The sequence below is a fragment of the Pyxicephalus adspersus genome, chromosome 2 (genome assembly GCF_032062135.1).
Source record: "Pyxicephalus adspersus chromosome 2, UCB_Pads_2.0, whole genome shotgun sequence".
In the NCBI taxonomy this organism is placed as follows: domain Eukaryota; kingdom Metazoa; phylum Chordata; class Amphibia; order Anura; family Pyxicephalidae; genus Pyxicephalus; species Pyxicephalus adspersus.
In genome coordinates this window covers 30,502,261-30,528,191 of record NC_092859.1, presented here as the reverse complement: position 1 = coordinate 30,528,191, position 25,931 = coordinate 30,502,261, and the positions used below count along the sequence as shown (strand labels likewise).

At 35.3% G+C, this 25,931-nt stretch overlaps 1 protein-coding gene across 8 annotated transcripts in view; it reads right to left on the bottom strand.

The window, feature by feature from the left end:
• Positions 1 to 1,207: 1,207 nt before the first annotated feature.
• The window catches only part of BICD1 (BICD cargo adaptor 1), a 105,648-nt gene continuing 80,924 nt past the window's right edge, over positions 1,208 to 25,931 (bottom strand). Inside the window, exons 8-9 of one of the 8 annotated variants that reach the window (XM_072400232.1) lie at positions 21,039 to 21,402; positions 1,208 to 6,484 (exon numbers count right to left, since the gene is read on the bottom strand). In XM_072400232.1, coding sequence (XP_072256333.1) covers positions 6,474 to 6,484; positions 21,039 to 21,402 — 375 coding nt within the window. In that variant the 3' untranslated portion in view covers positions 1,208 to 6,473. Of the gene's footprint in view, positions 6,485 to 9,436; positions 9,520 to 12,056; positions 17,160 to 19,667; positions 21,403 to 25,931 lie in introns of those variants that run through there. The other 7 variants (XM_072400233.1, XM_072400236.1, XM_072400231.1 and 4 more) reach the window with 7 other exon arrangements.

Below are 25,931 nucleotides of genomic sequence, written 5' to 3'. Positions count from 1 at the left end.
ACATGTTTCCAAGTAGCTTTATCTTTGTTTTGTCAGTCTGTGTCACTTTGAGAAGACTTACGGTAGTTTGTGCCTATATCTTAGATAAAAAAAACTGTAGTATTGCTTTAATAATTCTTGGACAGCAAAAAATTTTGCAGCTGTGTGTCAAACTTTGTAGTTTTCAGCTGTTGCAATAGTTACCGTGCTTGAGGAACATGAAGTGTAATATGTGGGGTTCTTGAAGACTCATTTTAAGTTTATGGGCCGATTCTCTTGGACCAGCGATTGCCAAAATTTTGGTGGTCAGGAGAAGGACCCTGCTGGGAGTTCGCACTGGCCAAAGCCACGGACCATATCTCCCGTACAGATTGCAGGCTCAGGGCGGTGGGTGGGTTATGTCTCTGGACACAATCTGCCCATTTTGCCCACAGGCTCAGACCTGCGATGGGAGAGTGGGCAAGTTCTGGCATCATGATGTGACTAAAGGGTAAGTTTCTTCCCCTTTGAGTGACACCCGGTTCCCCGCGCATGCACGGCCTGGAGACGATAAATTTAGTGGTCCGTGGGTCTGAAAAGGTCCGTGACAGATTAGCAATCAATTTGAGTAGGATTCACAAAAAAAATTATTGATCCCAAATACTTTGCCAAATCTTTTTAAGACACTCCGTCATGGAGGAGGAAAACTTTGTTTCTCTATCAATATATCTTCCTCCCCACAGGGATACAGAGCAAAACAAGGAGTGTTAAATTATGGGGAACTATTTGCCTACTGCTTGCCTTTTGTGGTGCACAGCTTCCACAGTTCTGATTTTCCTATGGGTTGGAGGAGGTAGAAGTGTAGGGGAGATCAGGTCTGAGGAGTAGATATGGTATGTATACGTCAGGTCTTGATGCTGGTGGAGTACAGGAGGTGCAGAACACTTCTGAAAGACACAATATTAACCCATACAGCTGCACATATAGAAATAAACCATATTGTAATACCATTCTGCTTTTATTAACTCCACAATTCAAGAGCAGTTTAAACTGATACTTTAAATTGTAATATTACCCAAAATGTCATTATTGGCCGCATAATACAAATAATGGAAAAAAACAAATGAAAAAACAGCAGTGCAACTAAAAGTTTTTGTACAGCAGGTCTGCTTGCCATTACATATTTTTACAGAAGGGAAATCGCACGTTGTAACACAGAATTTTATTCTGCATAAAGAGGTCATTTAACTTTGACAATTAAATTATTTATTTATTTAGTAATGTTAAATGAGGTATTTTATATTATAAAACAGTTGTAAGTGAAATTGGTGAAACCTGTCCCTTTCTGGTAAACCTGCCATAATACAGTGGTCACTGACGCAAGTGCTTTTAATTACTAAAGTAATACTGCAATTTAAAAAAAATACTACATGTCGAGCATAAAAAAATAATTTAAATCAATTTCTATAAGATCGTAAACAAATCACAGAAAGCAGAAAAATAACAAAAATAACAGGTTAGAGGTTGGTCTCCTTACCAAAATGGCTATGAATGATAAATAATTAAATAAATTATTACAGAAAAAATAAATTAATTCAAAGAAAACCTGGATGGCAGAAAAAGAAAAACACACTTACAAAACAATCAACTGGAATAAACTCATTCAGCTCTTCAACCTGTAAGACAAATTATTGTGAATTAAATAAATATAACTATAATATTCTGTGGTAGAAGGATACATTTATGTAAACAGCCCCATATGTGCTCATTTTTCTGTAATATTTCAGCAAATATACTCAATGAACATACCAACACATAAAATATTATGGCTGTCTTTACAGTGTAGTACATATTACTTCCTCTCAATCATCTCTATTAAATGATGGATCATTGATAAAATCAATATTACTGTTTGTTAATCATAAATATATCGCAGATGATAACAGACTTTCAGCTCATAATGAATGGATGCTCTCCAAGACTGGAGAAGATAGAAAATCATGGGTGAACCTGGGTGATCCAGCAATGACTTCCTTAATTTTTATTTACAATCTGTGACAATTTGTATTTTTTAGTTGTAATCTATAATTTTGTATAATATTGTTAAAGCCCATTTCCAACTTTAGCCACCCTTCTGCATCTGTTCTTTAAAAAAAACTTTATACCTAACCAAAATCCACTAACCAGTCCTGGTTCTTTCTTCTTCTTGCCCAAGGTTGGCAGTGGGAGGTTGATACTGTGTAATGCCACTCCCAGGGTATGTGCCCATGACAACTTGGCTTTATAGGAAGTGGAGTATAGCACCAAAGAAGAGGGGAATATTGCAGCAAAAGCTACTTTTAAAAATATGAACTGGGTGATTTATTTTTACACCATTTAGGATACCCAGAGTCAGATCTTAATTACATTTTACTAAAAATGTTATATATTAGCAAATGGAACTGGTAAAAGTTGGTTGCCATATCCAATATCACCAAGAATATAAAAATATACAAACAAGCATTACAGACTTTTAAGGCACCAATGGACATTTTCATATTTAATTAAATTATGGATCTATGGATATGATTGTGAAGGTCCATTTAATAAAGGTACCTTAAAAATCTTAAACAACACTTTTTTGTAGATTTGATTAAAACCCTGGAGCTGGAAAAGAGACTGAATTAATCTGTGTGGGAGAGAACTGGAGAGGAAGTTATTCTTAATGTAAAATTCAGTAGTGCTGGACAACAGCAAAAAAACACAAAAAAAGTTCTGATCAACACTTTAGGGCTTATTGCATAAATCTATCCTTAACAAAGCTACTGTTAATACAAATACATATTAGCATTTCCAAGGAACCACAAACTATATTTAGTGTCAACAACAAAATCCTCCTTTTCATCACAACCAAATGCAAAATAATCCTGATTCATCAAACTGCAAAATCCCCAAGAAATGCTAAAGTAGACTCTTGCATATGGTAATATGATTTGAAGGGCTACTTAAGCATGTCAAAATGCTATCACAGCTTGGTGTAAAGTATGTGTCTTGGAAGATTGCTGTACCTTACATTTTCAGACATCTGTATGTTAGTACTTATTTCTTAAAATCCATTTTCACATCTGTCCTTAACTATAATATTTCCTATTAACTGAAACTTAAACTCCCATAGCACACATTATTACACAACTCCTACTATTAATGGGTATTTTGTATATAGCATTTTGTGTTATTTATGCATATTGCAAATGTAATGCTTAAAAGGGTTTTAATTTAAATTTTTTTACAAAAAAATTAAAATCAGTAACAGGAAGCGCTGGGGCTTCCCACTTTATGTTTCCATTTGGCAGTGCAGGAAAATTATTTGGCTGACACATGCATTGTTATGTTGACTGATAGAGGAAAAAAGTGATGTGATTCCATTCTACAAATCAATTTGTTTCAAAGAAGTATGGAAGGGTAAACTGTGCAAATTTTTTTTTTTTTTTAAATAACACAATAAGAAATGTAAAAGTTTAAAGAACACTTTTCATTTTGACCCTTTAGGGCAAAGTGAGGGAAATCCTCCACCTTCTGTTACTGAATATCATTGTGTTGTTTCCCCTATAATTCTTTTCACCCGCTTTAGCCCTCGAAATACACAGTACCTCTAAGTATAGGGAAGCATGTGATTTTTTCTCTTCTATTACAATGCAATGCTTGGCACCACAGTGGTCAACTAAAAACTGTCTGATGATTAAAAAAAAGTGTTTGGACAACCATATAGAGCAAGTTACATTCAACAAACTTATTGCTGGCATTGGCAATATTCTATTTGTTTCTACCAGCTATATTGTATTGACTTGTGCCAAAGAAACTATTCATGACCATTTTTTACATATATCTAAGTCTCTAGATCACACTTAGTCGTCCGTAGTCAGGTAAGGTATACAGAAAAATAATAACAAAAAATAATTGACTATGGAATAATCATCAATGGCTTGTAAGAGATATGCAATGACAAATTAAAGAGGATTTTTTTATCAACATTAAGTTGGCTTGCTCTATGAGAAAATCATTGAAGTATATCTAAAGCCAAAATGATTAGTTATGTGCATAGTCATCCTAATTCATTATCATTTGCTAGAGGTAAAGTTGGTCCTACCCTGCCAATAATACAACCAATTTCCACTGATCTGGCCACCTTAGACCTTAACCCAGCTGTAAATTTGGTTCAGCTGAGAGAAAAAAAAAGGAACAAGTACATGAACATACCGATACTCATACCAGTACTTTGACCAAACAAGTTCTTAGAGGCATTCTAATTGACTCTATCTACAGTAATTTGTATTAAACTTTATAGACCACACTTGGGCCCAAAAAAATTATTCACGATTTAAAAATAAATCTATACTTATATCTATCTTCTGGAGCATACAAAACCCCGTGAAGAGTGATTGGCTAATAGCATAAACTTGTAGTGAACTATACTAAACAAACTTTACTAAGGAATATTTGTCAATGGCTTGTCAGTGTAACCAGGATTAGGCTATGCTCAGACTGGTGGGGAAGTTATGGTGCGGTTACAACTTCCTCAAAGCACTGAACTCCTTTCTCCTGTAGCATTCCAATAATGACTGAATGGGGGCAGCAGTGAGCGGTGTGGTACTACTTACTGCTGCTCAATTTAAAATGAGAAAATAATGGTTCAGCACAGAAGTACGATCAGCCATGCAGGAACACTTATTCTCACTATGGGTCTAAACTTAGCCTTAAACTTAGCCTTAGCAACAAAATAAAAAGAATTCTTAGAGGATATTATGCCAACACTTTGTAATTTAGGTGATACTCTTTATTGGCTAGTTTGGATTAATAAAAATATAGGTTTATGGGATGGATTTGAACCCCTAAATCCCAAAACCTTACATTTTTAATAACTCAACTCAATAAAGGGTACCGGCTGAACTTCAAACTTTCTAGATTAATCAATGGCAAACATGGTACAAGTCTCTAAAACATTCTCCTTGCTACATCTAAAGCCCAAACTGTCTTTTTGGCTTGGGATGGAGTAGGAATGGGGTTTGGTCCCGTTTTTTTCCTGCCCTAAATTCTTAAAGATGTCCCCTCTTTTCTGCTCTGGGGATAATCTAACAGGGGCTCTAATTCCTCACCACTCTGATCAAATCTATGAAAAATAAAATGGCTTTAGCTTACAGTTTCCATTTAAATTCCCTGGACTGTGTGATTGCTATATGTGTCTCCCGTCAAGGCCTTTATATGTATGATATACAGTATGATAGATTTGCTTAAGCAACACCCCCATTTCAACTTATCATTTTGTTTCAGATTAATTAGAATGGGACAGAGTCAGGTTTTATTTGTTCCTGCGGATTCCTTTTTTGGAGGTTTACTCTCAGTGCCGGCCCCATAAGAACAAGTAATCAGGCGCACAATGTCACCAAATCACTAAGACACACAGCAATAAAACCAGCTCAGCTAGAAAATATGTGTTTTGGTTGTTGAATATGCTAAAGGTGAAGTTTATATTTTGACCCCCTGGTTGCTCATTTACTTCTTTATTAACATGCTAACATAAATGTAACTAATATCTGTTAACTTATCAAAACTATCTCTTATTTTTTCTGTGCTTTTTTATGGACAGCCAGCAGATCGTGGCTGCTGGGAGGAGATGGCAGGGTGCTTTGCTCTGCTTCCTCCTCTGAAAAGCCTTCAGCCCTGATCCAAGCAATGAAGTGGATGAAAACACCTTGATGGCTGGATGTCAGTGTAGAGGAATGGACATGACTTGACGGGCTACATTTGCGTACTGAACTCCCTATGTAATGCCCATATATGATGCTGAGCCTCCATTGATTTTAATAATAAAATCCGGTAATTGAAATAAAGGGCAAGAGACAGCCAGGCTGGGGAAGAAAGGGCTAGATGATGCCAGGTGATGCTGTGGTTCTTTGTCTATGTTGTCAATTTGATGCCACCCATGATTAAGAAAAATGCCTCACCTGGATCCTAACCATACAGAGCCACCCAATGAATAGGTCTTTCATGAAGTATTCAAGACACAGCAAAAAAGGTGCAAAATTATAAAAAAAATAAATAAATAGCATGCTTTCAATGACAATAAAAACACAAAGAAATCTTATGAATGGCCTAAGGTAAGTTAGGTAAGTACTAATGCGGCTCCATATATTGGCATCCTGTAACTCATGTGTGTAACACTGAAGGGTTGCATCTCAGATTCTTCATATATTGCCAGCATCTGACATGGGGATGCCATAGTATTGTCCTCTCATAGCTGATATTCAGAGTCCCAGTTTTCTGTGCTTCTCTTTTCTTGGTATAAACCAGGTCTCTGCATAATGAGAAGGTAAGTGTCCACATCTTCTGTGGCACAAACTTTAGACCTGACCGGTGAAGTCTTCTCAGTAAGTCCAATTATTGCCACCCTGCTGAGGTCGATGGATCTGGGGACATTTTGGAAAGACAGTTGAGGGGAGCACATTGTAATCTGGAATGTTCTTCCCCTATTCGGACTTCTAGATTAGGACTGCAAGATAAAAAAGGGGGAAAATGTTTAATAATTTAAAATATACTTAAGACAAATTACAACTAATAGATATTACTGGCAAATAATTAAATACATATGATGGAGATGTCTTGTGTTATGCTTGGGGAAGGTTAGGTGGTAAGGGTTCATTTTTGAGGCCAAATGTTTTAGAGCATGGTTGTGTGTTGAGATGGTATGAAGTTATGTATGTGGTTATTAAGTAGAGTCATAGCTTCTCATTACATTGGCGGATATTGGATGCCATTGATCCACATCTATGAGTCAGGTCAGACTGACTTTGAAGTTTTTATAGAAAAAACACAGATTTAGCATTCACCAATCTGTATTACTACATCCAGTGTTCGTTCCTAGCACAGACGATAAAAAGATGTGACTGTCAATCTTAAAAATTAAATTTAAAGTTTAAATTCATCTCTGTTGCTGTTCCTGTATTTTCCACTAGATGGAGCCATATGGTAAACCATACACAGCAGCCTCTGTTACATATTGGAAGTAGTAATGTAAATGTGAGATGAATGCTGGGATTTGTATAAAGAAAATTAACTCTGCAAAACTGAAATGATATTACTAACCAATAATCCTCATCCAGAACCAAAAGTATAAATTACATCTACCACCAAACCCTGCCCTATAATCTAATCTTGATGAAATTTTTTTGTAACCATTGTATAAAGACACATAAAACTATTGGAATTGGAATATTGTCAAACTGATGAAAAAATATTAAAATAATAATCATAAACAACCTCCTATACTTATTTTATGATGAAATAAGGTGCCAATCCCAATCATAGGTAACTATGCAGAGAAGTATCAAACTCTTTCATACTATCTGTATGTACTCCCACCACTTTTCATATATTTGATGGGTGTAAGGCTTTCAAAACAGAAAGTAATAAAACATTTCGATACTTCTATCTGATAAATGTCAGAAATGTCAGACATAGCAGCAAACACTTGACGGGAGCCAAAACAGAAAGTGATAATAAATCCCTCAATTGCTATTCTATGGGTGTCATTTAGACAGAAAAGAAAATCCTTTCATTGATCTGTGGAAGCTCAAATAACATTTTAAACCTGAAATGGATTCCACTATTGGACCTGATTTATTAATGCTTTCCAAGACTTGAGAAGATAGACTATCTTAGGAGATCCCAGGTGATCCAGCAAACCTGGAATGGATTTCCTCAAACTCATTTGCTAGTTAGTTGGCAAATATTTTAAATCCTGGACCAAATCCATTCCAGGTTTGTTGGATCACTCAGGGTCTCCCATGATAGTCTACTTCAGTTTTGGAAAGCTGTAAGAAATCAGGCTCATTATGCAGGCCTATCTAAAACCTTAAATTATGCACCAACTACCTCATCTCTACAGCACCACAGTGCCAGGCAGGCGGAGGGTGGGGTGGGGGGAGGTGGTGCCACGTGTAACAGAAATCCAACTCATCTGGAAGCAATTAAGATGATGAAGATTGTTTAGTCCTCCTGGACTCCTCCTGAACCACCCATTGGAGAGTTATGCATTATTGAGTCTTTTTTGCAAGGGGGATTAAAAAAAAAAAGTAAAAGTGTCAGAGTCTTTTTACCTGTAATAGAGTCAGCCTTGTAAATGTTTATTTTTTTACAGTTTATTTATTTAGTTTTATTCTTTAGTATTAATATTATGCATCTGTATTATTCTTATGTATCCTATCATGTTTAGCACTCTGCAGTTGGCAATGTACTTTTATTATGCTGCTTTTATTGTGCTGCCTATTTTCCATACCAACGAAAGCCAAATTCTGGGGGAGCTGTCTAACATAACTGTATAATAATAAAGGTGTGAGGGAAACTGGGGGATGCCTGGAGGGAAACCACTCCAACACAGAAAGGGCATGCAAACTTCTTGCAGATATTGTCCTGACCGGGATTCGAACCTAGGACCTTGTACAGACCACAATGAAAGTTGTCTGGATTTGTTCATCCCAGGTAAACTAGTTTTTGTTAACAATAAAGCGTCCCTAAACCCAGAATTTTTACTTTACATAAAAGGGTAAACAACTAATTTGCTTGTTTTTTTTTTTTAAGTGTAACATCCCCCAGTTTCCCTCACACCTTTATTATTATAGGGTGCAGCACCACCCCCTCAATTCTTGATTTTCTAGGCGATCAAGAATGAATGAGAGCGCAGAGCCTTCCGGCATACCCACGTCACGCATCCCGGGAGGCTGCTTCTTCTGTGCATGCCCAAGCATCTCAGACATGCGCAAAAGGAGCCCTTTCATCGATAGGGAAAAGAATGCCCGAACTCACACATGCGCAATGCGAGATCGGTAGATGTAGGAAGAGGAACACAAAAGAAGAGAGGAGAAGATGGCGGCGCCTGGCGCTCCCTCCGTGAATGACGCGGACCCGATAGAAGAAACCTCCTGTCGGATAGACTGATGTGCGGGATTGAAGGTAAGTGTGTGTTTTTTTTTTGTTTTGGGTTTACTTCTGCTTTAAACTATACTTAAAAAAAAAAAACTTCAAGCAGGCAGGTTGCTCATTTGTCCCGTGTCAGCTGTCACTTCTGCAATAAAACAAACTTACCTGCCTGTTCACAATAGTTTCTGCATACCTAGCCAATAACTAAGTAAGTTATATCATTCCAGCCTGGACATTCACAATGGCTAAAGATCCTGAACCCAGACTAAGACTGAGTGAAGATGTTGGGCACATGACAGGGGGGAGAGACTGCAAACAGGCATGTAAGTTGTTGAAGAACATTTCCAACCTGTCTGATCACAATGTTTTAAAATTTAGTTCTTCTTCAAAGCAAAAGTATTTTTTACATGTAATAAAACAAATATTAGTAGTTTATTATTAGTTTTGTAGAAAAAGATGGCAGTAGAGAAGTGACAGACAGACTTGGCATGCAGCAAACAAGCTGTAAAGGTTAGTTGCACGTTACCTGGCGGTTGGACAGTCTAGCCGCTGGGTTAATTTTGAACATTGTGGCGGTGAGGCAGCAGACTGCTGACAATCTACAAGAAACTGATAAATTAGACATATGTACAAAGAGATAGCACAATCCATGGTCATATGGAATAAAGGAGGACACTGCAGTACACAAGTGTTATAAGACAAAAAAGAAGCATGAAGAAAACATATCTGCAGAGACCAAATAGTACAAATATATAACCTTTATCCATTTCTAGAATCTTAATGTTTCATAAAAGTTTAAGTAATCCTTGATACATGAAAACAAAAGGTGTGCAAGGTCTTAGAGATTTTTTTTTTAGAAAGCCGCTCTATATCAAAGCAGTGGTTTCTCTGATACAGGTCCCCTGCTCAACCAGCAAACCATCTTCCCAGGGGGTGTGATGGATCTGATCAGAGAGAGACCACTCGTGTTGCAGTGGTTGCAGATTAAACAAACTATAAGACTGTACACATTTTCTTTTGATGTCTGAAATCTATTTAAACTAAAATCTTTTGGGCATTAAAGTCCGCTTCATGAACAGAACACAGCTGTGTAGGGGGAGACTCGGGGAACACTTTACAAAATTCTCAGCATTGAAAATACTTTTTCTGGGACATAAATATCTAGAAAAGATTCTTTGGTATCTTAAAGACAGAAACAATTGGCTATGGTGGTAACTTTAAAATCTTAGAAAAGAGACATATACTTCATTTATCAATAAGTGAACCTGTCTTGGCGCTGATAAGCACTTTTTGGAGGGGCAAGCTGTGGTCATTATTCATATGCTTGTTATTTAAAGAAACCCTACTATTAGAAACACAAGAAGGTTGCAATCAATTGCTGACTTCTCCCTAAGTGTTAGATACCAGGCTGTCACTTTAATCCTCTGACTTTTATTCCTTTTTTAAATAAACGTTAAACTACAGGTAAACTCAATCAATAATAATTCAATTTAACATGTTAATCATTTCAAAATGTTTTCTAAAAATGTTATACTTTCATTAAATCACAGCCTTTTGGGTTTTGTTTGGGCATCTTCCATTATGTGATGACAACACTTTGTCCCATGGTCCTTTCTTTGACACTATCAGAGCAATGATGTGCAACTGGGGCTGGAGCAAATGCATGTACAGTACACACACCTATGTTTTTTCCTATGTGTTTTCATGATTTAAACACCAAAAAAAACATCAAAAAGCAAAAACTGTGGATAAATTATATTAAAATATCAAGGATCCTTTACTTTTGAATATATTGGATGTGCCAATTTACTGGGGTTTACTTATAAAAAGTTATTCAGACATTCACTGAAACATTCCCTGGGAATGTCAGATACAGTGCTTTATAAATAAACCTATTTAAAGTTATTCCAATGTCCTCTTCTTCCCCCAGACTACTTTATATGTGGTGCAGTACCCGCAGTTTACCTGCAGATGACAGTATTGAGCCTGGAATCAGCTCCTGACAGTCACACAATGACATGGAAATGCATGAAATGTGTTCAGGAAACATTAGAGAAGAACATCTGGCCTCACTCATTTCCTAATATTAGACAAAATGTTATTGAGTTAATTCCTTAAATTCACTAAAACAGATTTATTTAAAAAAAAAATATTCTTCAGTAAGCTTCCAAAATCAGTATAATGGTTGCATGCAATTATTGTTTTTTATATCTAAAGCCAAAACTTTTGGAAAGAATAGGGACGTTTCAAGTTTTTATTACTATCCTTTGGGGAATTACTCTTTCTAATTGTCCTGGTGACCATGCCACTAAGACAGAAAGTGATGGGAAATCCAACAATTTACAGATGTCAATACAAAGAAATCAGAGGGGCTCTCTTAAATGGTGATTTTGGCTGTATATATACTTTTATTGTTTTGTATATCATTGGTTGACCAAAGCTATTACAGGTTCAATAAAAAAAGCTGATGAGGATCAACATGACAGCCAAGCAACTAGCATTCTCAGAATATTACATAAGAGAGGGAGGTAGAGAGACACACATACCTATACACAAATCAATGACGAGAGGACAGATAAAGACAAACATGCAATGGCAAACTCATAATGGCATGTCCCTATTTCTTTCCTTCTAGTGTGATGTATATTAGTATTGTATTAAAGAAGTATTGTGGATTTTGAGTGTTGGGAGTACACTTTGCTTTAGCATATTTCATTAAACATTTACCTACAGGGATGCGTACTGAATGTCAGATTTACTATATATATATAAATAAATATAAATATATATATATATATATTTACATATATTTATATATATGCACCTTTATCAGTGGCTGCTGAAGAGCCCCGGGATGGTCAGTGCTACAGGGACTTGTCTACTCTGCTGTCAGTTGTGTTTTTGGTTCTGATTTATTAAAGCTCTCTAAGGCTTCAGACGATACACTTTCATCAGTGAAGCTGGGTGATCCAGCAAACCTGGAATAGATCTGATACAGGATTCAAACCATTTGCTAGCAAATGACTTTGAAGAAATCCATTTCAGGTTTGCTGGATCACCCAGCTTTACTGACGAAAGTGTATCCTCTCCAGCCTTGGAGAGCTTTTATAAATCAGACCCATTGTGTCCTGTTGAGATTAAAATAATTTAGAGGTTTGTATAGGCTATAAAATATATTTTTCTTTACAGTAAATGGAAACTTGATATATTACCAACCAGTTTACACAAATCAATATTTCAACATACAATTTGATGCAGAGAACTACAGGAACTTTTGCAAGAAACAGGGACAAAGGTCTATGTCTTCTTGGTGTCAAAAGGTGAACCACGGGAAATTACTTCCCCATTGACTGTTTGTGACTATTGTACCTGTATGGACTTTTGAGGATTTTTTATTAGACTTTTCTGTGTTATGACATATAGATGATGGCATTAACCTTCCCTTAAGGGAATGATTCTACATACTTATATAGATTGATATCAGTGCTCAACCCAGAAATTTTTTTAAGCTGGGTGGGAAGAAATCTTAGGCGGGTGGCAGCCCCTGTATTATGACCCAACTGTTCTGTAACCGCCCAAAAACAGCCGGGTGGTTACTGAAATGTGCTGGGTGGTGCGCCCAGCTAAAAGGGGCTGGGGAGAACACTGGATATATTTCCTTGTTTAGTCAGAATTTCTATGTTTTAACTGCTAAGCATCTGATTTTCTCTGTGCACAATAAATTTACTTCTGATTTGAATCTACTGTCTCATCTCTGATGATCTGCTTGGAGACCCCTAAAAGAAACGGATATAGTCCCAGGGTGAAAATAAAACTGCTGTACGGGGCTTGTGTCAGGGCTTACTTTTACAGGCCCTTTTATTATCAATAATATTACAAGGATTTATATAGTGCCACCATATTACACTGCACTGTACATTAAATAGGGGTTGCAAATGACAGACAGATGCAGACAGTGACACAGGAGGAGGAGAGGACTCTACCCCAAAGAGCTTACAATCTAGAAGGTGGGGGAAGTAGCACACAATAGGAGGGGAGAGTATGACAACTATGGTTATTTTAGAATGTTTTTTCCTTTAATAATAAGATGCAATTTTCTGTATATATTTTGTTCTTTAGACTCTGTAGTCTACCAGAACACATTATTACCAGCTGGGAGGTGCTAACAATTTCATGTATTTGTTTTGGCCCGAGGTGCCTTGAAATGAAGATGCTGTAAACTGAACAAGTTTTGAAATCACTGCCCTAAATCTCATCTAAACCCATTTAAATCTTTTCTAAAAAGTATGAGCAGCCCAAACCTTTTCCTTTTAATTTTGCATAGAGTGGGTAAGGTCTGGAATTCCGCTGGGGGATGTGGGGGGCACCAGCCAAAGCCACAGACCATGTCTCCCGTATGCGTCGCAGGCTCAGGGCAGAGGGCGGGTTTTGTCTCTGGACACAACCCGTGCACTCTCCCATTGCAGGCCTGACATTGCTCCAGGGGAATTTTCTTCCCCTTTGAGTGACACACGGCTCCCTGCAAATGCACGGTCTGGAGTACGTAAAACTAGTGGTCCGTGACGTCCAAAAGGTTGGCAACCACTGCTTTAAAATCAGATAAAATATTACACCTGCCTTTAAAATTTATCTTATTCTTATGTAACATTTTCAAATAATTAAACTATTTTTACAGCTAATTTGGAAGCTTATTATATAAACCATCTAAATTTTATTAGCAATTTAAAAGATTTGAATGAATCCTAATTTTTATTTCAAAAGCTATTAAAATTGCTTCCGTTATTTTTTTACTTTAGTTTTTGTTTTACAAATAATCATTAAATACATGGTTCACCCATGACTCGAAGAATTATTTTTTTTTTGTTTTTTGTTTTTAAGAGCTCACAATACAATCTGTTAACTTCAAGACTCCCTTTGTCTGATTGATTCATGCTACTGGTGTCTTAGAAGGCAAGTCAGTAAGTGGAGGAGTTGTTCCTCTCTTAACTTAACTTAACTGAACTTTGTAATACAATCATCTTTTTTAGCAAGTGGAGAATAGCCTGAAACATAAAAAGGAGCCTAAGACTCCACTTGTTGACTGAAAATAGAAATACAAAATATGCACATGCAATGTTTAGCCCTGACCATAAAAAAGAACATACATAACAAACCAATGTACAATGGAAGATAATTATAACTATGATCCCCTAAGCCTGGAACACTGTTATTGTTTTGTAGCATGCCCAAGCTGTTTTAAACTGCAGGCCAAAAAAATACCATTTTAACCATAACACCTGAAACTACACAAATGCAGCTGGGTTTATCACCAACATAAAGAATATCATCAAAATTTTAAAACAGTAAAAGTATAAAAAGTTTTTTCAAAACTACATTTGTAAAAAAAAAAAAGGACCTCTTTTATTTATTGATGCAATATATTACATAGTCTGTACCTCCCTTTGAATTTATCAATAATAAAAAAGTTAACCAATGAATCTGAGAGCATTTCACATAAATACAGACAACAAAAAATATACAGTCATATTTTCTGTGCACCAAAAGCTTGTTTTCCCTACCATATATGTTGACACCTATGGATTTGGATTTCCCTTGTATTACTGTGCCTCTGTATAACACCAGATATGTTTTTTTACAAGTTTAACTAGCCAAATATATGTTTTATAATAGTTAGTTTTTAGTTTAGCTTTTTTCCCTGTTTTCCTTACCCTGTAACACCCAGACATTCAACAGGGGTACAGTGGTCACAAGGACTGGAAGATATGGACAGCTACAATAATATTGTAGTTAACCTCTTTTCACAAAAATGTGTGCCTGTTGGGGACTTTTTCCATCCCTTCTTGTCCTGACAATAGGACCATGCACAGGTTCTAACCCTTCCATCCTGAAATATACATAGGTACATGTTGGGGCTAACATAGAGTGGACCTTAGCTTCACATAGGGCTTCTAAATATGTTTCCAAATATTTCCCTGTAAAGTGGTAATAATTAGGTCTAGTTTTCTGTAAGGACTAAGCACTAAGGAAACTTCTGTGCATTTTCAAGCATTGACCTTCCTCTATGCACCTACATAGAAGCTGACTTTTTGAAAGCTACCTTGTCTAGTTAAAGTAAAGTATATTCATAGTGCCATACCAAATATGAGCTCCTATACAGGTAATCCCGAGTTAAGGACATCCAACATACGGACGACTCCTAGATACAAACAGGACTTCCCTGCTCACTCCTGTGCAGAACGGAGGCTTGAAGGGGGGAAGGGGGCGATTTGCATGACTTGCAGAGGAAATCTTTTGCTAAACACATCTGAGGTTGTGGGTGATCTTAGAAGGGTGAGCTCTTTCTGCAGCCTTCTGTAACTCTTTAATGACCAAGCCAACCCCTGCAGTTGGTTCTTTTTGCATAACAAAGCACAGCTTGCTCCAGAAGTTAATGAATGTCCCATCTGGGACATGATACTGTAATATAATAGCACCAACGAAAGAGAAATCATAAAGAGTTTTTCTACATAGCTGTATTATCCAATGAATCACACTCAGGTTGGCAGTCATTTCCATGGTGCAAACAACAAACTCCTATTTTGTAATGGGATTCCACAGCTGTCAGCCCAAGAGGCAGCTGAGACAACCTAAATTTTTAAAGAATGCATCAGAGGAGGTATATTTATATAATGCACCATGCAAACACCTGTGGAAGATGTGAATAAAGGCAGCTAATAAAAAACTAACACATACATCCACTATCTATAAAGTGCCGAGTCCAATCTCTCCAATAATGTCTGTTATGTAATAACATAACAAACAATCATGAACACAAAATAACACTTATTTTTCCAGTGTATTCCAGTGTTTTTCCAGTGTCTCCATTAAAAAAATTAACTTTACTGCATAGTTGTTAAATGTACACAGGAAAACATTTTTTGGGATTGCTTTCCAAATATTGATTTCAACCTAGGTATGTTTGTGTCAAATATTCAAAAAGGTGCAGGATAAATTTGTATTTTTTAAAATAATCAGTTTCATGTATTAGAAGTACACAGGATAATATGAAATGTCCTTTAAAGATGCCTACACATATGACGAAAACTTTGCCAGATACAGCATATTCAGTTTTAAAATCAAAAGTCCTAATAAATATTAGCTAATAAAAATATAGTATACCTACATTACTTTTACTAGGAGAAAAAGCTTCTTCTGGCCAAAAGGGAACTTAATTGGTAAGGGGAATGGAAATTGGTGGAATTTTATGCAATGCAATTAGGAAATGTCAGGCACCAAGAAAAATAAATCAAAGCAGGGCACAGAAGCGGCCTATTTGGCTGATACGGGTAAAATCAATTTGCTATAAACAAATTAATACCGTTTCTAGTTTTGTCCATGAATTTGTGCTAGAGAGAGGAAATTTCAGAGATAAAATTCCACTCCAAAATTCGACTTTTTTTTAACTGCAATACAATTTGCGCTCCATATTGCTGGGTCGATGTATCAATGCACAACCAGACTTGCTCTCCTGTTTAAAATGTTTTTTGCTACTAATTTTCTAATTTTGTTAATTAACACTAAATGTGTTACACATTTCCTAAACAGTGCATTACTGAAAAGTTCACACGTAATCATTTCTTTTTTCCAGATATTTAAATAGGATCTGCCACTGCAGCAGCCACATTCCTAACACTGTTTTACATTAATATTTTTTTTAATTGCATTCTTGTTCAGAAATTCTTTGCCAGAAAAAAGTGTTTCTACATTTCTACTAGTAGTAAATACTTAGTATTTTTAGAACATGTGTGTTTATGTTTATAGCACTCTTTTCATATGTTTTAGGAGGGAACTTTTTTTTCATGCATATTGAAAGAACTATTTAAGGATGATTACATTTGCTTTGATACAGAGACCCCTATATATACATTTACTGCCGTTTCTCCAAAGCTCTCTGCTTTAACTGTTTTTGTTTTTTTTAAGTATATAAGAATTTTTTGATGTGCTGCTATTGCAGAGGAAACAAAAACTTGTTTTGAAATGGTTCTTCTGTCAGGCACCATCTGATCGAAGAAATACGAGAGTAATGATGAAATGTTTCCAAGTGTCCGCTGCACCAATTTTAGTTTTAAAGTCACAAATAGAATGCTCCTTTAAAATTATTAAAAATTTGACCTAGTTCAGTCATCAGTCTTTACAACACCTCTTCATGATGGTCATTGTTCCTCCTGCTCTCTTTTACGTTCTGGAGAACAGATCCAGGAGACAGGCAGCTGAAATGAAATTCCTTAAGTAAGTTACCAGGTATATGGGGGCTATATTTATTTTTTTGATTAATAAAAAGTGCCCTTTATCACAGTCGCTGCTTCAAAGTTCTGGTAAAATTCCAATTCTTGCTTTAAAGGCACAGTAGGCCAATACTGAAAAATGGTTTTTAATTATAATTTTAGAAAGGCTCAAACTGAGCTATTTTACGTTCAGTGCTGTAAATTAAAATAAGGGAAGAAAAACAACAATTTTCAAGGGGCAGTCCTATAAAAAAAACCAAAAGGCCTAAAGAACATTTTAGGGTTAAGAAAATAAAGTCAATTCAATTTTTAGAGTAAATATAAATGATAATGGTCTATATATATATAAATATATATATTATTTTAATTTAGGATTTTCTCTACATTACTTTTTTACTTTTGTTTTAACAGTCATAAAATAACCTTTTGAAAAAAAGTCAAAAAAATTAAAACAATATGATAACTAAAATTGTAACATAAATCAATAACCTATTAAATTACTTAAACCAGATAGGCCTGCCCCTTTAATGTGCAGTTAGGTGCAAAGTGAAAGTTACCAAGCCTTTCTTCTTACATGAAATATGCAACAATTTGATACAGTGAAGCAGGAGGCAGTGACAGAATATATATTTTTATTACTTGTCTCTGCATGCAAATTGAAAAATAAAACACTGGAAAAACTTAGCCTTAAAATACACGCTACTCTTTTATAGTGTTTTTGCACTTTTTTTAATTTCAGGATTCTTTCATTGTTCTTTAAATATTTTCATATGGCATTTATATTCGTGCTTTAACGATATATCTTTAAAGCAAAGAAACATTTTTTACCTGTTTTTCTAAAAATACTGGTTGACTTTACTCACTATTCATTCATAATCCATTTATGTGTACCTGTGTGTGTGTGTATATATATATATATATATATATATATGTATAAATATATATATATTTCCAGGAAAGCATGGTACTACTAAACAATTTTTTATACCTACTGATTTATTAAACAATGAAGATATATTTAAAATGTAATGTACATTTTATTCCATCACATATATAATTAGCTGACTTGTTAAGTTTTTATGCAGAAACACACATATTATGAAAAAATGATAAAAAATTATTAAAAATATATTAATATGTAACTTAAATATTTATGCAGTTATGAAATAATTTTTGAGAATTATCAGACTTCTTATGGTTTAGACTAGAAGTCTTCTTAAACTACCTAACAATACAAAGCAGTGCACAAAGTAAAATTTAATAATCTTACATGCATCAGGTAAAAACGTGGTTTTAGAGTTGCCAACTAATGATGGCAAAAGGAAATTTTAGATCCTTTAAATCAGTTTTACAGTGAGCCCCCAATCATGAGTTTGCTATCCACTTAAATTTATATGTCTGATCAGAGTCTAAGCCAAACCACGCCCCTCCCATAACTTTCAACAGTTCAATGCCGGAGCCACTGTTGCCTGATGATGCTTGAGCATTGGTCTGTTTGGGGCATTGGATTGTCAGGGGCATTGTCTTGACTTCAGAATAGGGACTTTGTGAGATGGGGAAGAAGTTGTGGACACCTGAAATCAAAGAGCTTCTCAATCATTTAAAAAACATTAAAAAACCTAGAGAATAATTTCTCTCACAATTTTGACATCTGGCCTTTAAAAAAAAAAAAGACACATTTAGTCTTCTACCAAAAAACATGTACCGCTCCCTAGCCCTTTACATACCGTATATTACGTTGTCCTCCAACAGGTGGACTTCACTTACACCCTACAATGGTGGATGCTTCCTGGGTTGCCTACATACTTAGGTAGGAGTTACATATCTAACACTAACATCCTATAGACTTGTTTGGTCAGTTGTTCCTGCAGTAAGATCGCTGTTGTTGGAGGTGGTAAGTAAGCATGTGGGGGGAAGGAAGTGGCTCAGTTAAGTGTATGTAGGGGCTAAGTAAGAGGGTTTGAGTATTTAGGAAAATGCTAAAGACTAAAATGTTTTATTTGTGTAAATGAACAAACTTTTAGAAATTGCACACTGATTAATATAAATAAACTCACTATCACGGTGATACAATTTTACAGTAATTATGACATCATAAACAACAACAGTAAAATGTGTCATTCACCAGGCCACATACATTTTTCCAATTTATTTCACATAAAAATTCTTGACTGCTGTTATTGGGATGCCATATATAACTGGAAAATATATGAACATTCTTTAAATTAACTTCATATGATTTACAGAGCTAAAGAGCTATTTTACAAGGAGTACTTCTTTATGAATCTCATATCCTCTATTTATGTAACTAACTTGTTTTTCCAAAATGCTAATTTAAGCTATTGAGAATTTAAACCAATCCTGACAAAATCCAAGACCAAGAAAGTAAATCTTGTGCTTTTGCTTTGGGAGACCTAAGGTCATTTCCATCATATGCCCCATCAGAAATACAATCAAAGCCACCTACAAAGGAAACCAGCAATACTATATGTGTACATTAAAGTTGTTGTATTTTTATTTTTGTCTATATATAATAAAATTAGAACATGAAACATAAACAACTGTAAAGATTTTAGCATAAAAGAAAAGCGTCCTTAATTTACTAACAGTCTTAGCGTCATTGAGGTTATATCCTGAAAATACATTTTCTTTATATGTACATATATTAAATATCTACAATGTTTAAAATATATTCTTTAGAATGAGTATAACTCTAAAATACCAGTACAAGTCTTAATAACATTCTTTACCCGAAGATAAAAGCAGGCAATTTAGATTTATAATAGTGACCGAAGTCATGCAGAATCCATTGGTCAGCCTGAGCAGTTACCCTGGTTTTACAGTATATTAGGCAGCCTAGCTGAACTGGCTTATGTCTTACATGAATAGAGTTGTCAAAATACCTTGAGAAGGAAAACATACCATCAATGTGCTTAAAAAGAGGGATACATTCTGGTAGAAAGGATGGATGTTTTAAGAGAATTTAAACTAAATGTTAATAGGTGCAATAGGAAAGATAGTCTTAATGGCAATAATATTATTGTAAGAGGCTTCATATAATATTGTTGGCCATTGTTTAATACAGATCTTCCTCATAAAAAACAAAAAAAGAAGGAAAGAAGACAAACAAACACTTTTTTTTATCATAAAAAGGGCCTAGAAGAGCTGTGGAACCATAGAAGGGCTAATGGTTCTCACACTAGACCTCTTTCAATGACAAAAATGTTTGATTTTAACTGCAAAACATACTGTTAGTCACAACGATATAATACCTAAGCACCCAATATTACTTAATACAATGTTAGTGGTTAGTAAGAAAAGGCAACTTTGGAAAACCAACACAATAAAAACAGGACAATTTTAACTGTGCTTTATACTTGTGTTCTAAAACAGATTTTTTGCCGTCATGTCCAACATACTTCCTACAACCCCAAGTGCTGAGGTATTCTCCAAAATATACCTGTATATACCATATACTCCCAAATTAGTGCTATAATCTTTACTTCCCAACCACTGTATTTTAATAATAACTTTTATTCCTTCATTTAACTAACAATTTGAAGGTCAATTGCACAGAACATCCACCAACATTGGATAATATGTTTCTGCCCCAGTATGTTTAGGGTTGGGTGTTACAGTTAACTTGTCTCACTGCAAGTAAGTTTAAAACAAAGTATTCTTTTTTATTTCACTGATTTGACTCTGGGCTTAGCAACGATTCAATGTGTTCTGTATAACTAAGGTGAGACAGAGGCCTTGGAGAGAGTACCCGTGTTGCCTGAAGCCTTGATTCAATTAATGGATAGTTAGTCTGGAGATGCTGCATGTATCTAGGACATGATGCAGCAAGAAGGGGGCTGTTACCTTTTTGCCTGGTACAGAGAGAGGTGGCAGAAAGAGAGTGAACATCTCTGGTTCTTGGTGATGACGGTGTCGATGATGAAGCTGTAAAACCGAAGAGGTTCCTATGTTGACGGGAGATAGAGGATTCTTCACTGTAAGCAAAGCTTTGGTGGGTAGGCGAAGGGAGGCACTGTGTATTAAGCTGTCCAGTGCTCCTCGATGCTGATAGCTGGTGGAAGAGGAGTGCAGAAGACTTCTCAGGGCTGGAGTTGGCTGATGATGAAGCTGTTGGAACCCTGAGTGGTGGTCTGTCTTGTGATGCTTGGAACGGGAGTCTGCTGCAATACGTGTGAAGCGGGTTCCTGCCAACTGGAGCTTGGAACTGCTGCAAAGACAGCAAATGTGTTACCTGGGGTTGGTGGATGGACGATGTTGTGTTCAGATCTTAGCTGTTGCTACCTGATGCTTGGAACCACTGGTGTTTTTCTTTGCCCCGTGCTCCTTTAGCTCCTGAGATGTTAGGTGTAGATGTGAGCTCCTTCTTTAATAAAGGAAAACCCATACACTATACCAAATAGTCATGGAACCCTCTTATGTCCTCCCATTCAAACAGAGGACTTGATAATATTTTTTTCTAATTGTTTACTCTACACTTGCACTGATCTCTCTAGAATATAATTTATATTATTATTCTTTTATCAGTGATTATTGCTGATCTTCATTAACATTGTGCAGCATAATGTTTTTGACTATATTACTTTTTAAGACACAAGACATTATGTTGCAATGCAGATAATGAGAACATATCTTTTTCCCAAGTGGAACACTAGATCATTGTATGCCTTTCAGTATTTAATAGTGGATATGCTAAAAAAATATATTGTTGAAAATGTAAGAATTCAAATATCTATTTGGGGAAAAAAAGCCCTGGCTTGGTAGGGTTTGCTCCCCACTAAACATAATTTCCAATGGCTACCTTTATATGGATTTTCAGGTCACATGTATATTCCTTTTATTGTATTTAGCACCTCATATGTATACATTATATTTTATGTTTTGGCCTTTAAAATTATTTTCATAGCTTTTCACAAAAAAAAAATACTCTATACTCTATATAAAACAAAATATATAACATTTCATATTGTTTTCACACTTTAGATCACTAAAACTTTTAGAGTTGTAACAGACCAAGTGGTAGTGTTAACCTACACAATATACACTACACACTGACTGTTATGTTAAGTCCGGACTAACTGGTGTTTGAAAAACAAAAGAGTTTGCACAGGACACTTTATACAGTATTTGAAATGGCAACGAGTAACTATCCATCCTTATTAATTTTGTATTATATTTTCCTAAGACTCATGTCCCAATGATGGCATTCTTATAAATTTATGAGATATAGTTATATTTATAATAACAGTTAGGCATATAAAAGCCATTTTTACCCATTATCCATAAGCACTACTTGTTTTGGCAAGCAAAAACCAAAATATGTTGAAAAAAGAAATGTTTGCATAAAAACAATTGGAAATTTAGGCAGCCTATTAGATGTTCTGTGCAATGGGCCTTTAAAAGTCTTAACTAAATGACAAGTGAACTATAATTAGGAAGTTAAATCAACAGCATATTTCCAATGGATAAGAGTAATCTAAATCCAATACAGGGAGCACCTTTATTAACATTTTTCACAAATGAACGTGTATGCAATCCCTAACAATACTTTTCCTTTTATTTGCTCCATTTTTGGTTTGTTAAATATCTATTGACAAATGCAAAAATGATCTCTGTTTAATCTCTTCTTCTGCACTTTTATCAGGTAAACTTTTCACAGCTCTCACAACCCTCTCTGTGGTCTAAAGAATATTGTCATACCTATATTAAGCAAATAGATGAAGGATTTGTTCTGCACACCTATCATAATTTATGTCCTAAGGTGACAAGGCTCCTTCTTCATAGATACAGTGCATTGAGTGAGTGTGGTTTCCTAGGATAGGAAGTGTAATACAGGCAAACTCACCAGATGAAAATGAAGGAAAAAAAGCCTGAAAAGATGAATAAAGCAGCCACCAACAAGGACTCGTAGGCTGAGTATATTTCATTTTTGAACTTCGATTTAGGTCAAGGTTTCTTAACCATGGTTCATCCAGAGGTTGCTAGGGGTTTCTTGAGCAATGAATATTTTGTGCCTCTTAGGTCTGTTCAATAACATTAATCATCTGTAAATGTGGCATTCTTCCCACTGGCCAGCAAAGTAAGACACTCTCTTCTTACTGACCACCATGTTTGAACTTTTGAGCTGTGGATATAGTAATTAGAGCAGGGGTTCACTGAAAGTTATTTACAGGTTCCCCTGTGTTAAAAAGGTCAAGAAAGGCTGACCCTGATACATTGAATTCCCCAATACTGAAGAAGATAGATATTCATGGAAACTGTGTGATCAAGCCTGGAATGGATCTGGTCCGGGACTGAAAACATTTGCCAACTAATAGCAAAAGATTTTTATGAAATCTATTTCAGATTTGCTGGATAACACAGGTTCTCAGATAATAGTTTATCTTCCCCAGACTTTAAGAGCTTTATTAAAAGAGGCCAATTATTGTAGCATAACTTAAATTGAATGCCGCCTATAGGTCTAGATGACATATACTCTCTATATTGACACAAATGCAAGCTTCCAGTAAAGTGCCCTAACAGTCTAATATAATGTGAATAATCTTTATTAAGCAAAATACAATATATCATTAGAAAAGCTATGAAATAAGTTACAAAAACTGGAAACAAAATGGCCATGGATAAATATCAAACTATCAAGTATGAAGCTTCAAAATTTATTAGTAGACCTCAGAACTATGTGCTATCATATTTTGTTAAAGGATAAAATATGAGTAATCTATCCCTTACATAAAATTCTAAATACAAGGTTTGATTTATTGTACTAGGAGAAAGGCTACCTTAAACAAAACCAATAATCCAAAGTATTTTTCTAATCTAGTCTTAAAAATTGCTAGACTAAAATGTTTTAAAAGGACCCTGCCAAATATCAGTATAATTCCTTTTAGAGGTTATGTTGTCTTCATCATTCGTCTTTGTTTTGATCATGTATTAAAATTAACACCAGAAAATGTTTTCTTCATCAAAATGTTCCCATGGTGTTATCTTCATAATTCCCAGTTTTGCCAGAAATGTTATTCCATTGACGTAACATTCAGTGAGACGTTACAGCTTGTTTGAGGCTATATGAATCATTCTGCAAAGGTTCCACAACACGACATGTAAAAACATCTACACATTAAAGAACATTCTCTAGATCAGCGGATATCAATTTCCTGTCAACATTTTACACTAGAATTTGCGTTTATTCGGTTTGCAAAATTGGCTTTATTTTAAAGTTGATTATTATTTGGGAAGTCTGGAAAATAAATTGGATAAAGCATTTGAATTAAAATTGATTAAATGTCTACTTTCAGGAATTATTAACAGAATAATGTTATATATTATCCACAGTATAAAAAATATTAGGTGGTCACATGACTATAAATTATTCTTTCTGAACAATATCTGGAGTCCGCCAATATAATGTAATTTAGTATACATTCTGCAGCATCTCTCTTCAGGATTGTAGTCCTCCTGTTCAAATCCATAATTGCCAAGAAGAAATATATAACCTGAAGCTGATATTTTAATATATAATTAATTTAATATATAATTATAATTTAATACATAATTCGAAGGAATAAATAAATCCTTGATCTTGAAGAAAGCTTTTGATAATCTTTATTTTTATCATCTGCTTAAGTATGAGGATACGGAATTGGAATGATGTTGAATTTCTTGATTTGTTTCTCTCTGTTATTAATGCTCTTTTCATTTATCTTGAATAATTAACATTTCCTGAAACTTGGACGCAGGTGGCTCTTCCATTTTCCAAAGATAAATATGCATTCTTGTCACCTGTGTGCATTCACTTAAGATGGTAAGAACTCCACTACGAATGCCTCCATTTATAAAGTCAAGTAGTTTATGATTTACATTTTCTGCTCCGTCAGTTGGCATGACCCAGATTACATGATACTGGGTTTTGTAAAATGCATGTGCCAGAAACCTGGGATAACCTAACCTTCTGCATTATGAAAGCTGCAAGTCTTCTGCGTTGGTCTATTGTGTGATATTTGCTTTTTCTTTATAAAAGCAGTACCAAGCAAGTGTTTGTGTTGACAATCTTGCACTAGTATCATAGGAATTGGTGTTTTGTGTATGGGTTAAGATAAACTGGCTGGCTGTTTGTAGACCTTTCCACTTTTTTTTAAAAAAAGACTGTCAATTTGGATAACGTTTTGACAGTTTTCTGTCTTGAATCGATGCCCTATGTTAACACACATTGATGAACTTTATCTTAAGAGATTTTAAGTATCTCACTTGAATGGCAACAATCAGTTCAACACATATACAATGCACTGGTGGGGGACTATTAGGTGATAACTCATTTTAGCTGCCCTGTCCTACATGTTTTCACCTGCCCCTGTATTTTTCATGCACGGGTGCAAACAGGCTTTTCTGGTATTCATAAAAACAATTTTTACCCTTTTTTGGCCAATTTGGAAATGACCTTTGTTATGTCTATGGCCAGTCATTCTTTGAAGAAGCAGTAGGTCAGTAGGAGAGTTTTTATCCTGAAGATGGACCCTTCCTCCCAAAAGCATGAATATATTATCATGGCTGGCTGTCATATGAATACCCTTTACAATGCTTACTTTACTTACAGTTGGTTTGTGGACAACCTTAAATTTCGAACAAATGGAACAGGAAGTTAGATCCTAGATGAAACTAATACTAAAGAAAAGTACCATTGTAACAGTCCAGAAAACTGATGTTATAAGCTTGGAAAAGACATCAGCTTTCCACAAAGATCAC